Raw genomic sequence first — 25,754 nt, 5'->3', positions numbered from 1 at the left:
CTTCCGCACAGGTTGGTTTGTGGCCAATCAGAGAACTGGGCGACTGAGACTTTTCCAAGGAAGAGCCAATAGGAGAACAGCAGTAAAACGAGCGAAACCTCAAATGATTTTTCACCTTTTACTTTTCTGTGTGGAATACTGTCACTTATATTAAGTTATTATAACACTATATATCACTATATATACGCATGTTAATAACATATTTAAACCAATGTACTGTAATTCAATTGGATTTGCATAGCGCCACATCACAACAGTCGTCTCAAAGCCCTTTACTTGTAAAGTAAAAGCGCTACAATAATACAATATAATATAAAAAACATGAATAATACAATATAATTTACAATAATAGCAAAACCCCAACAATCAGATGAGGCTCTATAAGCAAGCACCTGGCAAAAGTGGGAAGGAAAAACTCCCTTTTAAAACCTTTTAACAGAATCAGGCTCAGGGAGGGGCGGCCATTGTCGCCACCTGTTGTGGATGAGGAGAGGGAGGCAGGTGTTGTGCCAAAAAGTGATTGTCTGCCAAAAACTGATTTCCAGTGTTTCTGTGTATTTTTTATGTGTAATATCTTTACGTATGTTCGTAAATAGACTTCAGTGAACAGGGGATACAAAGGGGTTACATAAAGAATTAAAAAATTATCTGTTTTTTAAGTATCTTTACAACTTGTACTTACATTATAACCAATCCGGTCCTTTATCCCCACTTAAAATATTTTTACAGAACTATTGTAATATTTGCTGCCGTTTCTGCTGTCCTGTTGGGCAACTTACTCTTACAAAATACATTTTTAATGTTAATGAGATTTTTTTTACTGCATAAATAAAGGTTATATAAAAGTCGCTGCCAAAAACTGATTGCGGCTTGTATCTTGTTACACGAATGTTGTTTGTGGCTCAAGATGACTTTATGTCATCCATAAGGGATGCATTTGACATATGTTTAACATATTATAGCCCAACAAGTTACTTATAGCACTTTAAATATGAGCAATCGCTTTTTGGCAAATACCGGAAATCAGTTTTTGGCAGACAATCACTTTTTGGCACAACACAGGGCTAGAGACAAGCTGTGGAAAAGAGCCACGGTTTAATAATAAGTGATGATAAGTGCAGAGCGGTGTATAAACACATAGTGAGTGAAAAATACTCAGTACATCCAAACCTTCCAGTTTGGATTTGTGAGACAGACACCATCTCTACTTTTAAGATTAGGCTTCAAACTTTCCTTTTTGTTAAAGCATATAGTTAGGGCTGGATCAGTTATGCTGCAATAGGTGTAGGCTGCTGGGGGTTTCCCATGATGCATTGAGTGTTTCTTCTTCAGCCACCTTTCTCACTCATTATGTGTTAATAGACCTCTCTGCACTGAATCATACTTGTTATTCATCTCTGGCTCTCTTCCACAGCATGTCTTTATCCTGTCTTCCTTCTCTCTCCCCAACCGGTCATGGCCGATGGCTGCCCCACCCTGAGTCTGGTTCTGCTGGAGGTTTCGTCCTGTTAAAAGAGTGTTTTTCCTTCCCACTGTCACCAAAGTGCTTGCTCATAGGGGGGTCTTATGAGTGTTGGGTTTTTCTCACAATGTATTATTGTAGGGTCTACCTTACAATATAAAGCACCTTGAGGCGACTGTTGTTGTGATTTGTCGCTGTATAAATAAAATTGAATTGAATCGTGGGAAGCCCCTGGAAGATTTGGCCTATTGAAGCATAACTAAGGGAGGATTCGGGCTCACCTGATCCAGCCCTAACTATAAGCTTCATCAAATAGAGATTTATCTTTAAATTTGAAAGGGTGTTTGTCTCCCGAATCCAAACTGGGAGCTGCTTTCACAGACAAGAGGCCTGAAAGCTGAACATTCTGCCCCTCATTCTACTTTTAAATACTCTAGGAACCGCGAGTCTGAGAGCGAAGTGCTCTGTTGGGGTGGTACAGTTCTATGAGGTGTTTAAGATAAGATGGAGCCTCATTATTCAAAACCTTGTATGCGAGGAGCAGGATATCTGGATTTAACAGGCAGCCAATGAAGAGAAGCCAGTATGGGAGAAATGTGCTCCGTTAGTTATCTTGCTGGAGCATTTCGGCTCAACTGAAGGCTTTTCAGGGAGTTTTGAAAATAATGAATTGTAATATTGCCGTCTACAAGTAATAACATATGAACTAATTTTTCAGCAACACTCTGAGACGGCACGTTTCTAATTTTGAGATATTGCACAATTGCAACAATGCTGTCCTAGATATTTGTGTAATATGAACACTGAAAGATCTATCCTGGTCAGAAATGACTCCAAGGTTCCTCTCAGTGTTACTGGAAGCCAATGTAATGCCATCCAGAGTAAGTATCTGGCTTGACACCACGTTTCTAAGATTTTTATCACTGAGTAGCAGAAGAAGCAGGAAATTACAGCACAAAAAGAAAGTTTGATCTGTTGCCAAATCAAAATTGAACTATCTTGAGGGGAACAGGAACATCTGCATCAATTTTCACTGCAATTAATACTAAAACATGAGTGTGTCAACCTCAGAAAATTAAGCGGTTAATCAGAGCCATTAAAGACTGTTGCTTTAGGACATTTGTATCTGTGGGAAATGCAAGGGAAACCCATCCAGTAGATGTGGAGCTATTTCAGCTTGCCTGACCAACATGACTACAACACAACTTCTGTGAGAATACAAGGTAACCTAGATTCTCAGCATCTGATTGTAAAATTACTACCACCAAACATTTATTTCAGTAATAATATTTTCCATTTTTACAGGCCAGATACCACACACAGTCTGTGTGATTTCTGTGAGCAAAGCAGAACATCTGTGGATCAGATCTCACAGTCAGCATCTGTTTTCCAGGAACAGCAGCATGTCTGTGACAGATGTGTAAACATCTCCATCATCTCATCTGTCATTGGGCCGCTGCTAGTACTTTTTTTTTTTTTTTTTTCCATGCAAGCAGTCACATCAAAGATGCAGCCATAGTTTGACATTTTTTAAAGACGTACTCATTACTTAGATTACAGAACAAACTGAATTCACTCTTGCCAGTTGAATTTGCAGCTAAAAACAATGAACAACTTAAGTTTAATTGGAAATACTTTGTAATACACGGAAAACATCAGGTATTTCAATCACTTGCTTAAATATTTTGTTAAATAAACTGAGTGAGATTTGCCTTTTCTCCCCCAAAACCAACATTAGAACTTCTATTCAGTCAACATTAAAAGTCTATTTCATTTTATACTTACAAATGTAATAATTATTTTGAGTAAACACATCAACGTCTTGTTGTTGACATTTCACCGCAGCTGGCATTCGAATTATAGCTGCAGCAATTTTCTTCTGACTCATTTCCCTCATAACAAAGATAAAAAATAATTGTCAAAGCACAACCAGAAGTTGGGGCAATTTCAAACCTTTGCAATATTTAAATTAACTTGAGCAGATAAAGCTAAACATGAACACAAAGTCAAAAGCACAATATGGGTCATGTAAGGTTTAAAAGGTGACAGCAGTAATAAAACTGAAGGTGACCGAGGTCAAAGGGGCAAAGAAAAGCAAAAGTGTTGTGTTTATAATCCTGTGCTGAAAAGTGAACTTCAGTTCAAATAAAAAGTTTCTCTTTGTTCTGATGAACATTTTTTTTTTAATAGACTGACAGAAGAAGCAGCTGTAATACAGATTTCCTTTGTAAATCCACTGAGCTGTTGCAGAGAAGTTTATGATGTGGAGATGGGGTGGAGGGCAAACATTTCATTGGAAGACGTCCACTAACCTCAGCTGCCCTGAGCCAAATCGAGATACTCTGAATGCATCGACACTCATGCATCACTTACCCTTAAAGACTGCAACAGAACTGTAAATCCATCAGAAATTTACCCAAATTTGGAGGAAGAGCCGTTAAAACAAGAACAAAGAATGTCCTAATAAACATCCAGAGACAACGATTCTAACTGTACCATTTATTAGTTGTACAATTATGAAAAATAATCATAAAAAAGACTGGAAGCCCAAGATTATTTACAATCTTTTTCTCTGAAGTGAGGTCCCTCTTCTGAGTCATGTTCTCAGCCTTCTTTTTTTTAATGGTTTTTTTTTTTTAAATCACAGGGTATTTATTCACGATATGTTTAACTTTATAAGACATAGTCCTTTTCTCTTTTTTGACAAGTGTCAAAAATTACATACGTACATACATACATACATATACATACATATATATATATATAGATATCTATAAAAACAAAAATCATTCAAGTATCAAAATACAGACTGCTAGATTCATGTACAATATCATTCTCATCATTGTTGTCATCAGATTAGTCCCAAAATATCTTTCCTGATCCTCAGCAATGTGCAAAAGCAGAGCAGGACCAGGCTGATGGCTAAAGGTGCTGACACCAGCGCGCTGAAGACAGTGTACCATAGAGTTATCGTACTGGCCGGATAAAAATGTACCACATATACAAGAGTTAAATCAAAATGAGCCGACTATGCACCCATATACAGATTGGTGGACCAAACAGTACCATTAACAGTCAACATATTAGGAGTTAGCTAGAGAAACATGCCGTGCCCTATTGTTCTTGTCTGCAGCTATAAATCTAGAGTCGTACCAGCCTGCATGGCAGGTTTGGTGAATAATCTTGTCGAGATTAACTGAACAAAGGGGCAGGGAAGGAGAGAAAGAACCACACCTGATCCAGTTCCAGCATTAGGACAAATCATAGTCCTATAAAAAAAGTAAACGCCCACACACCCACACACACCCACACACACCCACACACACCCACGCGCGCGCATACACACGCAAAAAGTAAAATAAACGCCATCCCCCGTTATTTCAATATAAAACAGTCTTTTAGTGTCAGTTTGGTAAGAGAGCTCCTCCCATGCAAGATTACATTGTTTTATCACAGTTACACATGTATGTAAGCTGACGGTGATGAAAGCAGCTAAAATGTTTGGATACAGGACAAACAACCCAGGAAGAAGTGTGTACCTACAGTGTGAGGTCTCTCGTCTGACAGTTTGTTTCATAATAAAAAGTGAATGTTCCTCATCTCTGCAGCAACTTCCCCTTTAACTACAAGTTCTGCTTTGAAAACGGCAGGTACATTTCCTGAAACTATAAACACCAACTCTCAGTGAGGGACGTGATGGTTCATTTCGGAGGAAATGCACGCAACACAACAAACACATCCGTCTCTAATGTCGCACGGAACAACCATCACTTTTCTAAGCATCGAGAAGTTAAATGGAGGCGGGTGCGTGCGTGCGTGCGTGCAGGGTGATGAAGTTGGAGAAGTCTGATGAACCGGGGGAGCGTGTTGCGTTGGCGAAAGGTTTACATCCGTCTTATTCTCCAGGCCTGTGTGTAACTGTGGGCACAATCCGACTGCTGATGTGATCTGCTCGGTGAGAAGTGGGGCAATGATCCAGCAAAACATCCTACCCACCACTCAACAGGGCTCATTCCTGTCCTTTTCTCACTGTCTGGGATTGGCCACAGTGTCAGCTACAGGGAAGGGACACAGACACACGCACACAAAGCAGTGGAGTTAAAATAAAGTAAAACCGATGGACACAAACAGCACTATAGTGATGGATTAAGTCCTTCGTAATGATTTACTCTTTTCACCAAGCAACTGTGAAACATTAACCTGGTATGACTGGGGGGGAAAGGCAATGCTGACAGGATGAACACTGAAGGCATTTGTTGTGAAAGGAAAAAAGAGAGGAAAATGCACTTATTCTTTCAAACTTGAGGATTTTATGTAAGTGCTTAGGTGTAGTTAGTTCACTCTAGACGAAGCATTGAGTTTAAATCCTGACTGATAGTTGACGGCATGCCAGTTTTGAATTATTTTGAGCTGTTTTTTTGGAGCAAGGACCACTAACATGCAGATCCATGTCTGCCTCTGTGCCCTATTCTGTCCCTCTGATGCTCTCTAGAAACCCCACCCCAAAATGCTTACTTCATTAGCATCAAAAGGATCATATCACAGTGCTAGGATCTTGGCCTCTTTTGGCTTTAAGCAGGCAGCTGACCGTAAGAAGAAGAAGAAGAAGAAAAAAAGCCTTGCCCTTAATTGATCTTATTTAACCTCAATAACACCTGCATCCCTGCGAACATAAACATGCTACAGTCCGACTGATGCATAGAATTACAGGATCAGTTTCACAGTTTCCTCAGGAAACGTGTCCATCCAGGTACAGGATGTGTGCAGTGGGTCACTCTTGGCTGTGGTAAAAATCAGTTTTCTCAGCACTCGGTGAAGTCAGGAGTTGGAACGTCAGAGTGAAAAGCCTCAGAGCGGCCGTCGCCTAACAGAGCAAGAAAAGCATTAAGAAAAGAGAGAGCTTATCACCAAGAGTAAAGAGTGGGATGTTGACAGTTGGGAAGAAAAAAAAAGAAAAAAAAAGAAAAAAAGAAAAAGGGGGAAGCATTGTTGGAGGAAGCATATAAAGTAAACAGAAAGGAGGAATAAAAGGGAAAGTGAGTGGCAGGCTCACAGTAGAAGAGATACCAACTAGACAGCTAGAAGACGGTGGGCGAGGTGGAGGGGTTGCATTAATAATTGAGAAAAAGTGTAAAGGTGCTGGGAGTTAAACATAAGAAGGGGCAACAGCTGGTCAGTTGCCACAGACTGTGGTGTTGTCGGAGGAGGAAACAAGTGATGGCGGTGGGGAGGAGCAGAGGTCCAGCGCGGAGAAAGAGGCAGCGTCACAGTGAAAGGCACACAGAAGGAGGGGAAGGAAGGAGGGTGAGGCTGAGCCCAGGAGGAAGAGAGGTCCACTCAGAAAATGGTGGTCTCGTACTTAGTGCTGATAGTGCGCTTGGATTCCTTGGGGTCCATGAGCCACGTGGCACTACCCTGGGACTGAGAATCGCCTTCCTGGTCCACGATGTCCCCCTGTGAGTACAAACAGACAGCAATGAAATATCTGAATCTTCACATACGAGGCTGATTACACTTTTTGTAATGCTTAGATTCAAAATGCAGCAATGAAGTATTATTGTGCCAACAAACTGTAATTGTTTGTGGTGAAATTTAACCACATTTACCCATGAAAGTGTTGATGTTTGTGTTTAAACAGATTCCATAAACGATGCAGCATCACACCTATCCATCAATTATCATAAAATTACAACCCCGATCCCAAAAAAAGTTGGAATGCTGCGTAAAATGTAAAGAAAACAGGATGCAATGATTTGCAGAGCTCATAAACCCATATTTTATTTATTATATTAGACAAAAAGGTTTTTAACTTTTCACTATTTCATGAAAAACATTAAGTCATTTTGAATTTGATGGCAGCAACATTTCTCAGAATAGTTGGGGCTCAAAAGATCAGAAGTACTATGCGATGCACTGCCATCTTCTCTGAGCCAAAGCTCTGAGGCAACTTGGAAAACTGTCATGTGGTCAGACAAATCCAAATTTAAAATTCTTTTTAGAAAACACAGATGAAAAGTCCTCTGGAGGAGAGGGACCGTCAGTGCTCAGTTTAAAAGCCTGCATCTCTCATGGTATGTGGGTGGATCGTTCCCATGAAATAGGCAGCTTGCACACATGGCAAAACATTATTGCCGAAAGGTATCTACAGGTTTTAGAGCAACACGTGCTTCCATCCAGATGACGTCTTTTTCAGGGAAGGCCTTGCATAGTTCGACTAAACTAAACTAAACCACATACTTCATCTGTTACAGCCGCATAGCTTCGGTGCTGAACTGCAGTTCAGACCTTTCACAATTAAAAACAGTTGACACACCATGAAATACAACAAAGAAGACAGAGAACTACTGAGCAGCTAAAAACAATACAATAAACAAGAATGGGACACATTTCTCTGCTGAAAGTCCGGCAACTGGTTTCCTCATCTCCCAGAAATCGATCTTATGTTTTTCTCAGTGTAAACAGTTAAAATGTTTTGCGTGTTCAGATGTCAATAAAAATATGGGTCTATGAGATTTGCAATTTTTGCAATTTTAACTTTTCCTGGTTCTCATTTTGCTGAGCACTTTTGGGAGCAATTAGTAAGCAGACAATTTTGCTGGCTTTTTATTGATAAAATATAATAACAACATTTTCTCTATGTATATCATAAAGTTTAAGTAAAAACACCCAAAAAGAATTCTGTGTACAGTATATAAACTTTGTCTGTCTTACTACAAGCGTGTCACTAGAGGGCGTTGGAGTTAACAGTATACATCATGATTTGTAGTTTTCAACATATAGCAGAGAAAAGATAGTGAAATAAAAATAACAACAACGAGTGGGTGAGAAGGGATGGGGATGGGATAGGAGGCAGCACCTGAGCAGCATGGCTGGCAGAGTGCAGCGGTAGGAAGGAGGGATGGTGGTTGGTGCAGGTGGAACAGTAACAGCAACGACTGTCGAGAGGAAGAGGAGAGTCCTGGGAGGAATAAACACCACCAGGAGGAAGAGAAGCGAGCCAGACGGAGACGAAGATTAGAAGAGAAAAGGGAAAGTGCACAAAGAACCAGGACGAAGCAGCGACAGAGTCAAAGAACTTAAAGGGCAGGAAAAGGGACACAGATTTTAACAGGCATGACACATGAGGAGTCTGACAGGTCGCACACAACACAGAAGACACTGCAGGTGCATTTTGAAGCTTATGTGTGCTTATCGGTGTGGATGTGTGTAACTGAGTATGAAGTGCATGTGTGCTCAGGTGCTGATTAAACACATTTAAAAATGTACATGTGAAAAAAAAAAGCCACACAGATGAAAACACTGAATAGAATTACATTGTTAAATCATTGTGATCATTAAGCTGCAGCTAGAAATGCGTGACTTGTCCCTGAGGTGGACTTGGCTCATTTATATTCAGCACAAGCTTCCCTCTTAATGGTTTAATGCTAATGCCCAGATGGACATCAGCATAGCATAACCACAGTGATGTCGAGAGGTGTAGACTGACGCAAGCAATCTAACATCGTTTTTGCTTCCAAAAAATTAGGCGTGTGCTGCAAATGTAATCACAAAACACAAAAAGATTTTTTTCTGGCACAGAGAAGTAAAAGGATTTAAAATTCCAAATTTGCTCGAGAACACGTTGAATAATATTTCAGCTTTATTTGGTGTTTTTACTACAATACTTTTTAACAACCAACTCACCGCTGTTTTGCGTATGCTGCCTCGTGGTTTGGGCACAGGTTTGCTGGACTTGGTCTCAATGACCTCTGATCCAGATCCAGCTGGGACGCTCTGGTGCGGTTTGGTCCTCTGGGCCTGCAGAGCCAGCTGATATGCTACCTCAAACGCCTGGCCCAGTGTCAGTATAATCTCATAGGTCAGGTTCTATACAGAAAGGGAGAAAGAGGAGGATCACGGAGTCATTACAAGCCTTTAGCCAAAGGACCACCACCATCACAGTGTGCAGCGAGACAGCAAAACGTAACAGAAGAAAGATTTTTTCCTCCAAAACTTCTTCAAAACAAAATTGCATAACCTGAAGAAGTGGCAGTAATCTCAGGAGTATTGTGCAGCAACCCCCTGTTCCTAAACTAGATCCATCCTCTGTAGCTCAGTAATAAAGCTGCTGGATTATTCTGTTTTACCCTGACAGCTCCCAGGTACGAACAAGCTCTGCAGACTAAAGACAGATGATTCATGCTTTATACGTTATGCCTTGGGAGTCTGAAAAAGTAATCCTATGGTGGGAACAACAATCATCATTTGAAGAGACACAACACAGAGCTGTGAAATCCTCTTTATATCCTTTGATGTAGTAACCTGCCCTGAGATAAAGCACTCCATGTACACCAATACGCAGAAACATCTCTTGTGTAGTGACGATTGTGCCAGGCGGACCCTGAAAGCAGCCATATAGTCAGTGCAGTTTAAAATAACCAAATAAAGGAGATTCATATGGACACTTTCGGTAGCAGAAGGGACACGGCAAAGCTGTGGTAACTATTTGACTCATAGCGTTTCAGTGTTTAATGACTACCAACAGCCCGCAATCAAATACAAAAGCATTACTGTCTGCAGCTGAAAACCCTTGTCAAGCTACTACTAGCATAACGGACAGGTTTCTGACGGGGCTGCCACACAAACGCAAAGCAGGAGATGAAGCATCGCCAAATAGGTTTTCAAACCAACATCCTTCCAAGTCAAAGACTAGAAAATATGATGAAGCATATCTTCCCTTTGGCTTCACCTGCACAAGTGCCAGGTAGGTCTCCACTGCAGAATTGGTTTTACCTGCGTCAGGAGCAGCGCTGGGCTCTCCAAATCACAGACACAGTATCCCACATTCTTGATTTTTAGCTCACAAACACTTCTTGTAATGACTAACTACTCCTGACATTTTGGAGATGTTAGCTCTTTATACAGTAAAGTTACAGTGGGATACAAATAATATCAGACACAGACAAACAGGATCCCACAGTTGTTTATGTTTTTGAACCCATTTTGCACAGAGAGGCATTTTTTGAAAAATGTATTGATAGCAATGTTGAATATTATTACACAGGAAAAAAAAAAACAACTACACGTAAAATACACACTGAGCTACTACTACTGTTCAAGGCCCACTGGTTCCCTGAATAAGCAGACAAACTGCAAGCTGACATAACTAGAAGATAAATCTGTACTTTGTTTTGAACACGGGGGAGAAACTCCAGAAGTACAAAAACTGCAGTTCCTCTGTGCAAAGCTTGAAGCTGGCTCCAAAAATGACAGACTTCCATGTTAAAATGTCACATTTTACAGTATGGTACAAAAAATATTTTGGCTTCTGTGGATTGTTTCCCCCTTCATAACAATTTAATAACAACATAATAACTGAGGACTCATTCTGAAGTACTAAACTGGAGCTCTTCACCGTGTGCTTACTACTACTGGTGACTTTTAGAACATTTCTAATTGATTACATGACTAATACTGTTCATTTCTGTGTGGTGCTGACCATCCAAGAAGTTTGTGCTCTAATGTCCATCTGTTTCTTACATTAATTAGCCTGTATGTGTGTCTCTATATTGCATGCCTGCTTGCATGCCATGAGCTGCTGTTTATGAATGAAACTTGCTAAGCGCTAGCTGCTAAGTAAACCCTCCACCCTCCCATCTTTGTAAGATGACGTCTGGCTCTAAAACGCCAGCATATAAAAGCTTCAAGAGCGATGGGTGACAGCACAATCACACAATCATCTTTTTTACCATCTATAGCACAATAGAGCCCAGTACAAGTGTCCTTACCACATCTACTGTGCTGAAGACATGGCAGTAATGGTGGCTGGTCTGCAGGTCCTTAGTGATGTAGGCAAATGTGCACAAGTCCTCTGGGTCCTGGGCTGCACAAGAAATGTTACGGATCTCGTGCTCTGCAATGATGTTCTGGACCGAGAAGGGCAACATGAGTGAGGTTTAGTAACGAGAGTACACAGTGCATTCTTTCATTTTTTAAAATTTTTATTTCATTCCATCAACATTGAGACAATAATGCTGTTAGAAAATGTTACAAAATAAAAAAAACTAAAAACGGTTAAAGGAGAGACACTGACTGCCAGCCATCACAAGTGCAACTACAACAAGACCATGTTGAGCTTCAACATTTCAAAGCCTTTTTTTATTAATGTCAACTAAATGTCAATCAGATTTGCTTCCTATAAGGAAATATAAGCACAAACTAATCTGACACAAACTTGCAAGCATGATATTTACAATCACAGAAAGAGAGGAAGCTTGATGTCTGACTGCGTCACTTTCATGCACACATTAAAAAAGGAAACATGCTGTCATTTGCCCCGGCCTCAATTTGATGTATCACACGCCTCAAAGAACACGTCTGGTTAAGAAGACGCAAAGAGAAAATGTGTATGCACGTGTGTGTGTGTGCATGTGTGTAGTCGCTAACCTTGTTGGCTGCGTCGATAAACTTCACACCCTTGTATGTGATTGAGAGGACGATAGTCGGGACTTTTCTCATTTGCTCTGTTGACCTCTGGAGGGAAGATTAAAAGGACAGGTCAATTGCCACTCACACAAACAATATCTATGAGTTTATCCTCAGGGATTGGAGAAACTTGTCATACCCGCATTTTGGCACAAGCATCCTGCGTGGACTCAGTGCCCCTTAGTTCCTTAATAAGCATGGAACCAAGATACTGTAATGAAATGGAGGGGAAAAAGACATTACTGCTGATGTGTTTAATCAACGAAGCGGAATCATGTAGGAAGGAGAATGGTGCAGACGTACACTAGCTTCATAAGCGCAGGATTCAAAGATGAGTTTCTCTGGTTGGTGATGCCAGTTCTGAACCGGGGCGTACGGTGCTGCTAGACTAGGTGGCCGCAAGGTCAGGCGGGGCTCTCGTTGCCAGTCTTCATGTCGCTCCTATAAAAATAACCATAACTATCAAAGAAGCCTGGCAGAGGCCCTCAATAACCATTAACACACTCGTAGATATACCACATACAGGAGGCCTGTGTCGTTCGCTGCGATATCTTTGGGTAACGTCATAGTCGTTTTCTTGTGCTTTTTTCCTCCCTGGCTCGCCTGCAGGCAGCAGAGGGTCCATTGAGCGTCCTGTGTAGGGCTCCATCTGACTCATGGGAGATGAAGTCTGGGATCCAGGCAGGTCTTGGCACTGCAGAGATGTAATATGACACAGTTGGGCATCTCATGTCAGATGCACTCTCTATCATTAGCCATCAGGCATTCATCTTTGTCAATATACTTTGCAACATTTACAGGCTAAAAATAAAGAATTTGAAACGTAAGCCTAAGTTTGTCGGACAGTATTCAAACATCAGATCTGGTTCCGAAGTGAGTGAAGAGTAAACAAGAAACATTTTGTGAAGCACTTTTAGACAGGAAAGTAGTTTGTAGGTCCTCACCCTGATCTGAGACAAACGAGGAGGTTTGACAGGAGGCTCTTCATAAGGCCTCTCCGCTAAGGAAGCGATGATGCGTTTCCTGTGACCAAGTAGGCTAATTTTTAGCACCTGTAAAAAAGAAAATTATGAAGTGATCATACTGAGCAGCACAAAAGGAAATGCCAGAAAACAACACATCAGGCACTATTTCATTTGTGAGGTTCCCTTAATAGTTCTCCATGTGAAGCCGTTTCCCCTCCGAGTCTCTTCTCTTCTGTTAATCTTGAATCTACATACGGGATTGCACAAGTTCACACGTTCATGCAGCGATACAGTGTCTGACATTACTTCACTGATCTACAGGTGATGGTATTGCACACAGAAATGGAGGAATGCAGCACTGATCTTGGAGTGAACAAGAAAACATGTTTCTTTCAGAGACCCTTCCCAGTAGTAGCAAAAGTCAGCACATTTCCTCACAGACCAGTGAAGTCTGACGTGCCATCTTCTAACCAAGTAATTTCAGTTCTTGTTTTCAAACGTGAAAATCTCAATTAATTTTTTTTGAGTGAGACTTTAGAATCCATTTCCCAATATTCAACACAAATACACATTCACCTTCAGTTTTAGCCTCCTGCTTCAGTTTGGGGGGGGAACCTGAAGTAAACCGTCAAACTCGTTTCCCTATCCTGATTTTTTTTTTTCCCCAAGACACCTGAAGACTAATTTCACCCTCTGATACTCCCCACTGTCCTTGTACATCACTGTGACTCACATTGACAATCTCCAGCTCCCACAGGTTTCTGACGCAGTCCAGAGTGCGGTAGCCGCTGGACAGGAAGTTTTGCAAGTACTCATGCAGGCCCAGATTCTCCAGCCAGGAGGACAGGGAGTTGCTGCCGTCACAGCCGAGCGCTTTCACCTGCAGCAGAAAACGTAATCATTCACAGACACTTTGAGGAATTCAGGGCGTTGGCTGAACCAATATGCTGCAAATTTAGCCAATTTTCCTTGGCAGGAAATTGAAGGGTTCTGGTTTCAATAACCCCCACAGATGTATATTTGTATACAAGCAGAATGAGCTAAAGCAATACAAATTAAAGTGAGAATACTGCAGAGGTGTTTTTGTTTAATTTTATTTTTATAACAAAAGTAAAGCTCCCAATACAATAAGATAAAGCAAGCCCACCGCCAAACCGCATTCGACTTCATTATTAAGCACTATTGCTCCTGCTCAGCCGTATGCCTAACCCACAAATTAACTTGTTAATTTTCATAAATGCAATAGATACTTGGGTCTAAGGTGAGAATATTACTTAATCATCTAACATTAAAGCAAATGCAAAACACTGAATTGGGTCTGAGAAGTACTAAAGTAGGAATCAATGATTTATCACCTTTGGAAAGGAACGTGCTGCGTGCAGGATCTTCTTTCTGTGGCTCGGATCTGCGATTCCAATCTCTCTCAAGTCCTGGTCCTCCATTACATTGCTCCCCTTTAAAGCAACATACAAAACAAGCATTTTTGTTACTGGCATTTCTAGTCTAAGACCCATGAAAGTCATTAGAAAGCAAGGTACATTAAACTGTGTCAGAATAAAGTAATTTAAGTTACCATTTATAGATATATAGAGAGATATATAGATAGAGATATATAGATAGAGATATATAGATAGAGATATATAGATAGAGATATATAGATAGAGATATATAGATAGAGATATATAGATAGAGATATATAGATAGATAGAGATATATAGATAGATAGATAGATAGATAGATAGATATCTAAGACGAACCCTCCAAGCTAAAAGCCTTCAGTGCAACGTGAGAATTGATCACAAATATGCTACCATTGCATAAAAAGGTGAATTACTCCTGACTGAGAGCCTCCCTAGAACTCAACTTAGTGACTATCACCAGAGGAGCCACATCGATAACCCCTTAAATGAGACTTAAGTGTGTGTGTGTGTGTGTGTGTGTGTGTGTGTGTGTGTGTGTGTGTGTGTGTGTGCGTGCGCGCGCGCGCGTGCGGGGGGGGGGGGGGGGGGGGGTACTGACAGGAATGTGGTGATTGATGTTCAAACCAGTCTTTGGTTACACACGATATCACCTTTGGAGACTGAGTGGCAACAAACAGATAATGGAGAAGGGAGGGATGAATCAATGTCTGAGTTGCAGAGTGGGCAGCGTTATGAGATGGAGGCGCATCGATAGCTGACAACAGCCGCGGGGGAAATCAAAACACCTTGACACGTAAAAGGAAAGCCTTTATATGAACACCGAACATCATTTATTCATTTATTTTAGTTCCATATTAAACAATTTTATGGTACAACAGACCAAATAAGACAGTCACAAGACAGTAAACAGTGTTTCCCACAGATTTAGATTAAAACGATAACAGATTCATAATAAAGCTTCTGGGGTTTTCACACTTAATGTTGCAGCTTTACTGAGCAACATAATCAGCTGCCTCTGAGGTGAATGAAAGAACTCCAAGATTACAGCTGATTGTGGGTCTTGTTTATTAACAATTTCCCTACCCACTGTTAGACCCTGGTTACAGTAGTCTTTTCAGGTCTCAGCATTTGCAGAGGAGAAGAAAGACTACTGTCTTCAACTGCAGGAGGGTGGAATAGAACGTGAATATCTCCAAGAAGCAGCTGAATAACTGATAGGACCAAAACAACAACCACCCAGCAATTGAACTGGTAGTCAAAACCACAGGATGGCAAGGGCTGGGACTAGCCAGTTAGCAGAGGTTGAAGGAATTGCCGTCTGTTAAACTGAATTAAACTGACTTTTAACCATGCTCAGATTGACCAATAAGAAGTGGGTAAGGGTCACAAGTCCTGCCTGTTGGATATAAACCATGAATGCTAGCTGTAGTGCTTCTGCAGGGGAGTCAGCAGCCAACTCTCATCTGCCAGTATCACTACGGTCCAGAGAAGGCGTCGCCTCAGGGCTGACTCTTCAATATGAACCTAAAGTTAATCCTGTGGTGCTCACCGCTGTGCACATGCACACATACACACACCACTAATGGCATAGCAGAGATGCTGTCTGTAGGTCAAACTTGACAGCCTGTTTTTCATGCAGATGCCGTTGATGCAAACAAGGGGCGGAGAGCATGATGAGCGGGGAGGAGTGCGTCTGTTAGAGTAAATGCTGCAGAGCAATCTTTGTAATGCTGCCTGTGGAATCACAATGCTAATCACAATTCAGCTAAGACACTGACATAAACTTCTACACTGCCATCCTGTTCATGCTGAAATTTCTAATAGGCTGCGATCCAGCCTGTCGATGGAAATCCGGAGAAGGAAGACGGAAAGCAGAAATATGAGTACCTGAATGCTCCGAGTGAGTTTATTGATCAGAACTCACTATGATCTTGGCTTCAGCCCACACTGAGCACAGGACATTATGTATCATCTCTTTTGCCTTCACACTGCCTCACACGAAACTGACAACTGAAAGCCCATTATCTCTGAGCAGCAACATGCTGATTGCTGCCTCTCTAGCTGAGGACTGATATGGTTTGTGGGGCTGAATGGATGATAATGCTTCAAAGCGCATGGATCATTGCATTACTGTCCCACTGGAGATTAACTGATAAATGTCTCTATGCGGGGGAATACAGCTGTAACAGACTGGGTTTACACTCTTTGCCCATTTCCTGATTTATTCATTTTCCTACCACTCTGATTTTCTCATGTGTCTTCTGCCAATTCTGGCAGATGTGCAGAAATGTTATCTCATCACTTCGAAATCATCCCGTTTATTGGGCTTTACAGACTTTAATATTTGTTTTATGACATCTATCACTGAGGCAAGCCAAGGAAACATCAGCATTGTGTGGGTGCTGGAGTCCATCCCAGCCATCATACAGCGAGACCCTGGGTACACCCTGGACAAGTCGCCAAGCTGACACAGGGCTCTTTTGTTCATTTCTTTCAATCTTTTTTGTCCTTGGATAATTTGATTTCATGTTGAAGTTAACCTGGGTAAGCTTAGACATAAATAAATGACTCCCAGTTCAGTCCCATGATTAATGGCTTGATGGTTGAATGACAACCTGACTGATAAAGCAAATAACTTTGAACACTAATCAACATTTTGCTTCTGGACACACCTCACTAAACCAAACCAAACTGGAGTGAACTGAACACCTGTTAGGTGAAGAATGTTTGTTCACACCTGGTTTAATAAAAATTCTCATTTCCTTTCATGTAAAGTGTTACATTCACCTCTGCTATATCTGGATAAGCCATTTATCCTCATTCAAAGAGTCTGAAAACACAAACAGCATGATGTGGTGGTGACAACTCTGTGGGGAAATTTCTGGCTAATGTGCTTCCACAGGGTTGGCAGGTTTCAAGGAGTACATTAGTAGAGAGAACGCTAATATCAGCACAACATTGGCAAACAGAATACATTTACAGCAGTGTAAGCTGGGCCTGTTTTGTGCCTGTGCAGCTTGTCCAGCTCTGCTTTACTCCGTCCTCTCATTAAAATGCTGCTCTGTTCCTCCTCGGCCTATCCAGAGAACAGCCACAGTGGCCTCCCTGGTTTAAAAGCACTCTGAATTCAGGCTGGGTGCTCAGGGGCACGGATCACTCATTCTGACCCTCTAAAGGACAGCTACCTAACAGCACTAAGACTCAGTTTGTCCTCCTAAACTGGCTGCCATGAGACCACTCAGACCTCAAAAGAAAAGTGCAAATGAAACGATGACAGAACATTAAAAAAAATGTTTCTTTCAAATTAACAAACAAATCTAAGCCCAAAAAAAAAAAAAGAAATCAATCAATCCATTCCCAGTCCTTTAGCTTCGGATGCAGGAAGCCATTACTGGATTTTTCCGCAGGGTTTGGTCCCTCGCTGCAGCATGAGCCCTTTGCATTTATTAAAAGGCAGAAAAAGGGGGGTTGGGGGTCACGAAAACATCATGAATTTAGATTACATGAATGCAGCTCAGAAGTAGAAAAGGTTTGCCTAACCTTGGTGCAACTTTTAGATCTGACCAACTCTTTCTAAAAACAAAAAAAACAAAAAAAACAACAAAAAAAACAAACCAAACAAACAAAAAAGTCTTTCTCCTTATAAATCCTCAGCCACCTCCACTGATTTGAAACTCAAAGTAAATTTGTTCTCCCTCAGCTGACCGCATAAAAGTCAGATCCAGACGCCCTCGCCAGAAGACCGTCAGTCTCAGTCGCTTTGAATACAAACGAACTTGCCGACTGTGTCACAGCGTAGAAGTCTAACACAGAGAAAAAGAGACATTTCATTTCAACAGGCTTTACTTGTCAGCACCAACAAGCGGTGGAGAACAGCATGATTGCGCAGCGCTTGTTTCATCGGGACATTTGCTCCACGAGTCGATAAAAAGCATCTAATTGGTTTCAGAAAAAGGCTCGTCTCTGCAACGCTGCTTGAACACAATACATTCACTGCTGTTATTGATCTGCTTCTAGAGCGTGCCTGCAGGGGAGACACACATCACAGTTGGCCGAGTGGCAGAGTTAACACTGTTTAATTAGTGATCTCGCTGCTACATAAGCATACTTGGAAAAATAAATAGTATGTCTAACAACCTAACTCAGAGAAGGACCATTTTCTTACCATTGTTTAAAATTTGATGATGAAGTGTGAACATTTCAATTAAAATACTGGCATCTTGCCCGTCTTTTAGCAGCTCATAGGAAATGCATAAGAGTAACATCATGACTCTGCATCTATTTCTGAGTCTGAAGTGTTTTTAGATTGTTGTTTTGAAAGTCGAACACAGAAGGTGATCCGTCTCTTGAAGATAAAAGTGGATTGGCTGACAGGCATATCTGTACACAGTACTGGCAACTCAGCCAAGAACGAAATATGGCTCGTTTCTGCTCTATTCACTAATGCATAGATTAAACGCAATTATAAAAGTTTAGCAAAGCAAAGGTGACTCAGAGGGTAATTCTAATTTCCAATTGAGACTAAATTGTGATTCATTAAAAAAAAAAAAAAAAAAAAAAAAAAAAGGTCAACATTTGCTGTGGGAGGGACACGTTGTTTTGTTCAGAGGTAACAGCTTTTTCTCTAAACCCTGCAGCGACTTTAGGAAGCCAGGTGGTTAGTAAGCCATGTTTAAAGATAGAAATGTTGCCAGCTTGCCGCTTTGGAATAAAAAGACGACTCAAGCCTGAGAAAAAGGAGTGTGAAAGCCTAAAAGACAGTAGGAAGATTAAACCCCGAGAGAAACTTCAGAGGCTTCAACACGTACTTAAACATGGGTGTGGATCACGCTTTCTCCAAGCGGAGAGGCTGATAAGTGGATGAATTCTCTATTCTCGGGTTATGTAAAGTAGAGTAAAAGGTTGTTTATGGGAGAATCAGAGTGCACTGAAATTAGACAGATATAGTTTGATAGCAACCACACATTTTATTTATTAAACAACTGAAGCTTAATAAACCAAAGAAACATTATATTTATAATATTTAAGTCTAATTAACAAGCCTTACATGCAGAGGTAAAGAAATAAATATACAAATACTGACAATCAGTGATGACCTTTATCTGGCGTCAGACCAGACAGTGATCTTCTAGTTTTCTATTGTCTAATTCTGGTCAGGTTGTGTTAATCATTGCTTCAGTTTGCGGTCTTTAGCTGACAGTAGTGGCACCTTGTGTGGTCTTCTGCAGTTCAGAGATGCTCTTCTGCATACATTGGTTGTAACAAGTGGTTACTGGAGTTACTTCCAAGTTGCCTTCCAGTGAGCTCGAGGCATGAACAAGACATTTTCACCCAGAGATGTGGATATTTTCACATTATCAGATCATTCTTTGTAAAACCCTAGAAATCATTTTGTAGGAAAATCCTCAGTCCAGGCTGTCTGACACCAACAGCCATTTAAATCACTGTTCTTTTCCATCCTGACGCTCCATTCAAACTTCAGAAGGTCATCCTGACAGTGTCTGCATGCCTAAATGCATCGCGTTACTACAAACCCAATTAGATTGAACACCAGATTAGTATACATCATTAGCATACCAAATGAAGTTGCCTATATATCGTCTTTATTATATCCAGTTTTGCAAAGCTCAAGGTTAATGATTTAGAATTTAAAGTTCAAGTTTATTTATAAAAATTGTTTAAAAGGTTTGATAATCTCAAAGAAAAAAAAAGTGTGAAAAGAAAGAAATATATTCATTAATTTTTATCCCATCACTTCATGTTTTTTTTTTGTTTTTTTTAAAAAATTGTAGTAAATGTTTCCCTCAGAGAGATCGATGTTTTGTTTTGTAGTTTTTGAACTTTAAATGTCTGTACTGGTTTTAATATTGCTGCTATATCACATAATCTCAGGGTCTTATAAGTTGAAACGTGTACGTCTGTTTACATCTGCTGTCATGTGTTGTGGAGCTTACAAACAGAGGTGTATATCTTCTGATTCGCACAAGGAAACAGCTGTTATGCTTACGTACAATACGCTGAGTGTCTAAGAGACCATATTCTTTGGAGTCTTTGTCAGCTTCTCATAGTCGCACTCATCTGAGGCACAGTTCATTCAAATTCAAATTAAAAGTGCCCGAGACCCTTTCTTTCAGCCGAAATGAAAAGTTTAATTTGCACCCAACACAGGGATTTATGAATTATTTTTGTAGTCGCTAAGAGAACTTGTTCTGTTTTGTTGTTGCTGCTGTGTTCCTGTTTATACGCAGCACTCTGGATCTGGCTTCATTTACTTTGTGGTAAGTAGTAAGTCCACATGGAGGGAATCTTGAGTACATTTATAACTCATGTGTGAATCTACAGTAGTGTTTGAAAAACATAAAAACCTTCACTGTAACAAATAAAACACACTGTGGACAACAGATTTTCATAAGTCTGATAGAAATGTGAGTTCTTATCTTGACAAATAGGATGCTTATCTCTCAACTTTCCCACCGGTTCAGACTGCCAGCTGTGCCCCTTCATCAGACTTCAGGACTGAGAAAAGCAACTGAGCCAACTCAGAGAGGCATCGCACACTTTGGGCTCTATAAACTTGTCAGATTGGCAATAGCACCCCATTACTCATCAAGATTCTTCTCCCTTCTGGTCGGGCATCAGCTGCTTTGTTGGCAGCCGGCTCTCTGACTGTTAACGAGAAGCCACGACAATCGCCTCCCAGGCCAGAGACAAACCGTCTGAGAGTGTGAGGATCCAGGACAGCCTTGATTCAACACTAAACCAGAGGTAACAGTATCAAACAAACTATCTGACAGGAGCTGAGCTCAGACTGCATCGGCTAAGTTGAAAGGTGGAGTCACCAGAACAGATGGAAAAGTTGAAACACTGAGTTAAGCCAAGCACTAAATAATGCAAATACCTATGATGCAAATATGATACTTTAGAGTACAGGGAAAAGGTAAAAAAAAAGTCTTCAAAGACTTAAAAACTGAAAATAAACGGCTAAACAGGCGAGAGAATTAAATATGAACCAAAGACAGTAATGAAAATGAAGTAAGTGAGGCACTCACCATGTAGTGAAGGTCGTCGAATCCATTCAGGAGTAGTTTGCTCTCGTACTGCGGCAGACCCACATGCTCCAGCCAGTCTCCCACGGGCTGGTCCAGCAGTCGGCCTGCAGCACCTGCTGACAGGGGAAAGCGCTTCAGGAGTGAGAAACCTTTCAGCCGGTAGCAGCGGCACTCCGAGGACGAGACGTGGCATTGCCACATCATTCTCGGCCAGCAGAGCCGAGCGCACCAGCAGCAGGAACGTGAGGGAGACAGTGTCCTCTGTGAACAAGGCGTCAGCTCCCGCAGGACAGCGGGGGCTGAACAACAGTCACTCGAAATAGATTAAACTACCCCCGAGTCGGGGGTGAAGGTAAGATAAAAGGGATAAATCCACAAAAAAATGGATAATATCTAAAAAATAAAGAATATATTTTTGCTATGATAGTGAGCCAGGAGAATGCTGAAATACATTTCTGTTTAGCACACAGCGCGGTGCCTCACCTAACTCACAAATATGACTAAATATTTCATATCTGATTATGAAAAAAAGTCAGTGTCCCATTTCAGGAGGTACCTTTTTCTGCCCAAAAAGAAAAAAAAAAAAATTAGGGCTGTTTTAATTACACTTTAACTTTACAATAACACTCAGGTTGGAGCGTATAACTTTAGTTTAAGTTCTTCCAGGGTAGTACATTTGTTGCAGCCAAGTGTAAGTGATCCAGACTTGTAGCCAAGACAGGTATTTGGTAAATAATTGGATCCCAGACTCACATATCCCACCTGTTTAACATATAATCCCCCACGGACAATCCAAACAGGAATCTACCTGTGATGTGCCACTGTCCACATCGGAAGCAGCAGGACAAGAAAAAAAACGCAGAGGGACTAAAGGAAACCTGTGACATGACTGCAATGAACGGAGATTGATAACAGAGCAACACTATAGTGACAGCTGTCAGCAGTCTAACCTATACAAAGACAGATTGGTGCCTCTCCTCCAGTGAACATGTTACTGGAATTCTTTAACTCTCTTTCAAAGCAAATACACACTCCACACTAGAAACCAATCACTGCACAGGTAGTTACCTCCCAATATATTAACTACCCCTCAAACACAGAGGCTAACAGAGTCAATCGTTTTCTACCTTGTGAAATCTGGCAGCTTAGAAAAGTAAACAGCGTTAAATTCGAAAACATAACATTTCTTTATAAAACACAGATTTGAAAGTTTCCCTTTCTGCTTGTCGGCTGTCTTATCATTTAAACCTGCTGCATAAACAGTCACGTTCCAGATGAGGGTCCCATGTCAAAAGTTCCGTTCAGACATCTCATAAGCTTGAAAATTTGTCAAGGAGAAAAGAAAGAAAAAAAAAAAAAAATCCAGTCAAGAATCCGATCAGCTCCTTCAAAAAGCACTTTCAGTGATAGCTCACTCCCAGGATTAACTCCTCTGCAGACAAGAGAGCGCTAAGATTATCTGAGAGATGCGGTCCGGCAACAGACGAGGTCTAAAAGAAACATTTTTTTAGCTGCTCCTAGCTAAAGAGCAGATAACCTAGTCCTGCAGAAGTTACATCCTCCTATTGTCCTGACTGATCACAATTCTGCTGCCTGCAATTCCTCTCTCCTCCCTTCCTCTCTCTCTCTCTCTCTCTACCCCCCCTTCAATGCATACACTTCCCCACTCCCTCTCTCTCCCTCTGTAACACTGCAGGTGGCTGCTCTTTATCAGAGCTAGCTACCATTTCAGCTACAACCCCCCTCCCACCCACCCCTAATTTGCTCTCAAGTTCCTGCAGCATCTATACCTCAGTCCATTGTTTTTACACATTCTCTTTCTAAAGGTAAATCAGTGAAGATACAGACTGGAGGCACAGAGCCAATCAACTCGGCACGTCACCGCCGAGCACCGGACCAAATGAAGGAGTAGAGGGAGGGAAAAAAGTGATGCGGTTTATCACATCAAACAGAGAGCCTCCTCTTGACCGAGTCCCCCGATGGTCTGCTCCACTGAGCTGGAGCTGTGAGCGTGGTAGCTACAAGGTTAAGGCTCACACACGCATGGAAGTGGAATCAGACTCATGGAAACTTCACACCAAGTGCCTGTGATGGGATGCTAACTACTTTACTGCAGCAGTGTCAGCTTTCTACAAAGTCTGCTTCCTCCAAAGCACAATGAGCTCACCCCCTGACATACGTACAGAAGTGGTTAATATTTAAACAGCTCAATCCAGCGCAGGGCACAGCAAACCACAGGGCTAGAATAAGACGATGGAGTTTGGCGAAGGAAAAGAGGATGTGCTGCTTTGTTTAAATATATTAAAAAGATTGCTCAGGCACGGCGGTGACTGACAGTGGATGTTGAAGAATGTCAACAGGGAGAGCTGAAGGGAAAGATTTGATTGCTCGGGTTGCTGCTACAATCCTTGGACGCCATCCATCAAACCTTAATGACAGGCTTTGAAAAGCAGAATAACAGCAGAGCAGGTTACAGTCCTTACACTGCTTGTAATACAGGTTCTCTCTCAGGCACTTTGGTTTTAAAAATAAAGATCCTGGTACGTTATGATGCAGATTTAGTACTTGGCTCATGTCAGACACCACAGCTTGAATTACTGCCTCAGAAAAACAGAGACGCAAAACAAACCAAGGGGTCAAATCTCAGTGGAGGATGACACACGCCTTCTAAAAGAAACGTTTTAGACTCTTTTCTTTGTCATTTGTTCTATAAAAAACAAACCTGTAATTTCTAAAATAGTATTTTTGTACCCAAACCTCCATTTGTAACTAAAATGGCCTGTATTTGTATAGCGTCCCTAAGGACCCCAAAGCGCTTTACATATCCAGTCATCCACCCATTCACGCACACATTGGGACTAATAAAGGTTATCTTATTCACACACTGGTGATGGCAAGCTACATTGTAGCCACAGCCACCCTGGGGCGCACTGACAGAGGCGAGGCTGCCGGACACTGGCGCCACCGGACCTCTGACCACCACCAGTAGGCATTGGGTGAAGTGTCTTGCCCAAGGACACAATGACCAAGACTGTCCAAGCCAGGGCTCGAACCAGCAACCTTCCAATTACAAGGCGACCTCCCAACTCTTGAGCCACGATCGCCCGCTAATCTGTATTTAGAGCTCTCCACTCTACTATCACTGCCATGCACTTGTTTAATATATTTTTAAGGTTCAGGGTGAGGATCTAATAAATATAACTATAGTATAAATCAAATTCCAAGCACTCAAAGCCCACTATTTGGCAATAAAGGCAGCCGTTTCATTAACATCCACACCCACAAAAAGATAAATAATGAATTAATACAAGGTGCTTTTGCTCACATTTATTAAACAGATGAGTAGCTAATGGAAAACTACTCATTTCTTCCTGTTTTCCTTCAGGTTTCCTTGACAAGTGTCAAATTCACAAATAAATTAAGTCATTTTAACTTGCTTGAAAAAGCAACAATATTAGTATTCATACTCTACCTGGTGTAGCGTATTGCTGATCTCTGGAAAAATCAATGCCTGCACCAATCATAGTCATCATCTTCTCGATCTGAAGACAGGAACAGAGGGGGGAGAAAACAAAATGTAAGGGCTTGGAAGAGTGATCAGAGTTTGGCCACCACCTTTCACCAGCAAAAATACAGAGAAAAGCCCCTAAAGCAATAATACACTGTCCCTGTGAGAGCAAATGATGAGTACGTCAGCAAGAAGAAAATTAGGTTGCAGTGATTTTGCAAAGACATGTTAAAGGACAGCTTGAGGACCGAGACGGTTGAGTGCCTTTATATCCTATTTATGGTCACATTAAAACAATCATTGCTATTGTCCCACATTAAATGAGTAACCAGGGCTTGACTGCACGTAGGGGACAACAGGCACAAAAATGCTGCTTTATACTGGCATGCCGGTCTTACCGTTAAAAGAGAAAGTTAAAAGAGAACGTGCACAAGTCTGGAAAAATAATACAGAACAAAGTCTGGTAGTTTAAGCTTCCCATGTACTTATAAAGCTCTCAGTGAAGAGAGTTTTGGAGCAGGTTTAACTGTGTCTTGATGCTTAAACCAATGCTTGTAACAAATGTTTCAAGACGACTGAAGCGTCGTAGACAAAACACAAAAAGGGTTCGAAACCCAGCAAGACTGAGAGTGAGAAGCTACAGCTGAAACGATGCCCAGAAACCTGACGTTTCTTGCAGTAATTTCATGCATCATGACATAATGCATGTGAACATCACCAGCAGTTGGTTTCCAATCACAGTAAGTCACGCACATACACACATCACATGCACATGCCGCTCATGGACTTGTAAAAACACAATACTGTCATTTCATAGAAATGTATTCATAAGCGAAGCAGCAGTGGGACATGAAACTGCAATATTACATCTGCCACAGCACAGAA

General features: G+C 41.3%; 1 protein-coding gene across 8 annotated transcripts in view; it reads right to left on the bottom strand.

The window, feature by feature from the left end:
- Positions 1–3,946: 3,946 nt before the first annotated feature.
- LOC309696527 (ankyrin repeat and SAM domain-containing protein 1A) overlaps positions 3,947–25,754 on the bottom strand; it is a 65,909-nt gene continuing 44,101 nt past the window's right edge. For 4 of the 8 annotated variants that reach the window (XM_082517790.1, XM_082517788.1, XM_082517793.1 and 1 more), the window contains 12 exons: positions 24,834–24,903; positions 21,362–21,477; positions 14,247–14,345; positions 13,625–13,771; positions 12,871–12,978; positions 12,450–12,620; positions 12,230–12,367; positions 12,066–12,137; positions 11,888–11,974; positions 11,230–11,367; positions 9,146–9,328; positions 6,336–6,916 (listed from right to left, as the gene is read on the bottom strand). In XM_082517790.1, the coding sequence (XP_082373916.1) occupies positions 6,800–6,916; positions 9,146–9,328; positions 11,230–11,367; positions 11,888–11,974; positions 12,066–12,137; positions 12,230–12,367; positions 12,450–12,620; positions 12,871–12,978; positions 13,625–13,771; positions 14,247–14,345; positions 21,362–21,477; positions 24,834–24,903 (1,446 nt within the window). In that variant the 3' untranslated portion in view covers positions 6,336–6,799. The other 4 variants (XM_082517789.1, XM_082517794.1, XM_082517792.1 and 1 more) reach the window with 3 other exon arrangements.

Source organism: Aulonocara stuartgranti (genome assembly GCF_965226115.1).
Source record: "Aulonocara stuartgranti genome assembly, chromosome: 20".
NCBI classification, from domain to species: Eukaryota; Metazoa; Chordata; class Actinopteri; order Cichliformes; family Cichlidae; genus Aulonocara; species Aulonocara stuartgranti.
Note: the sequence above shows the minus strand (reverse complement) of the source record. Positions and strands in the feature narration are given on the sequence as shown.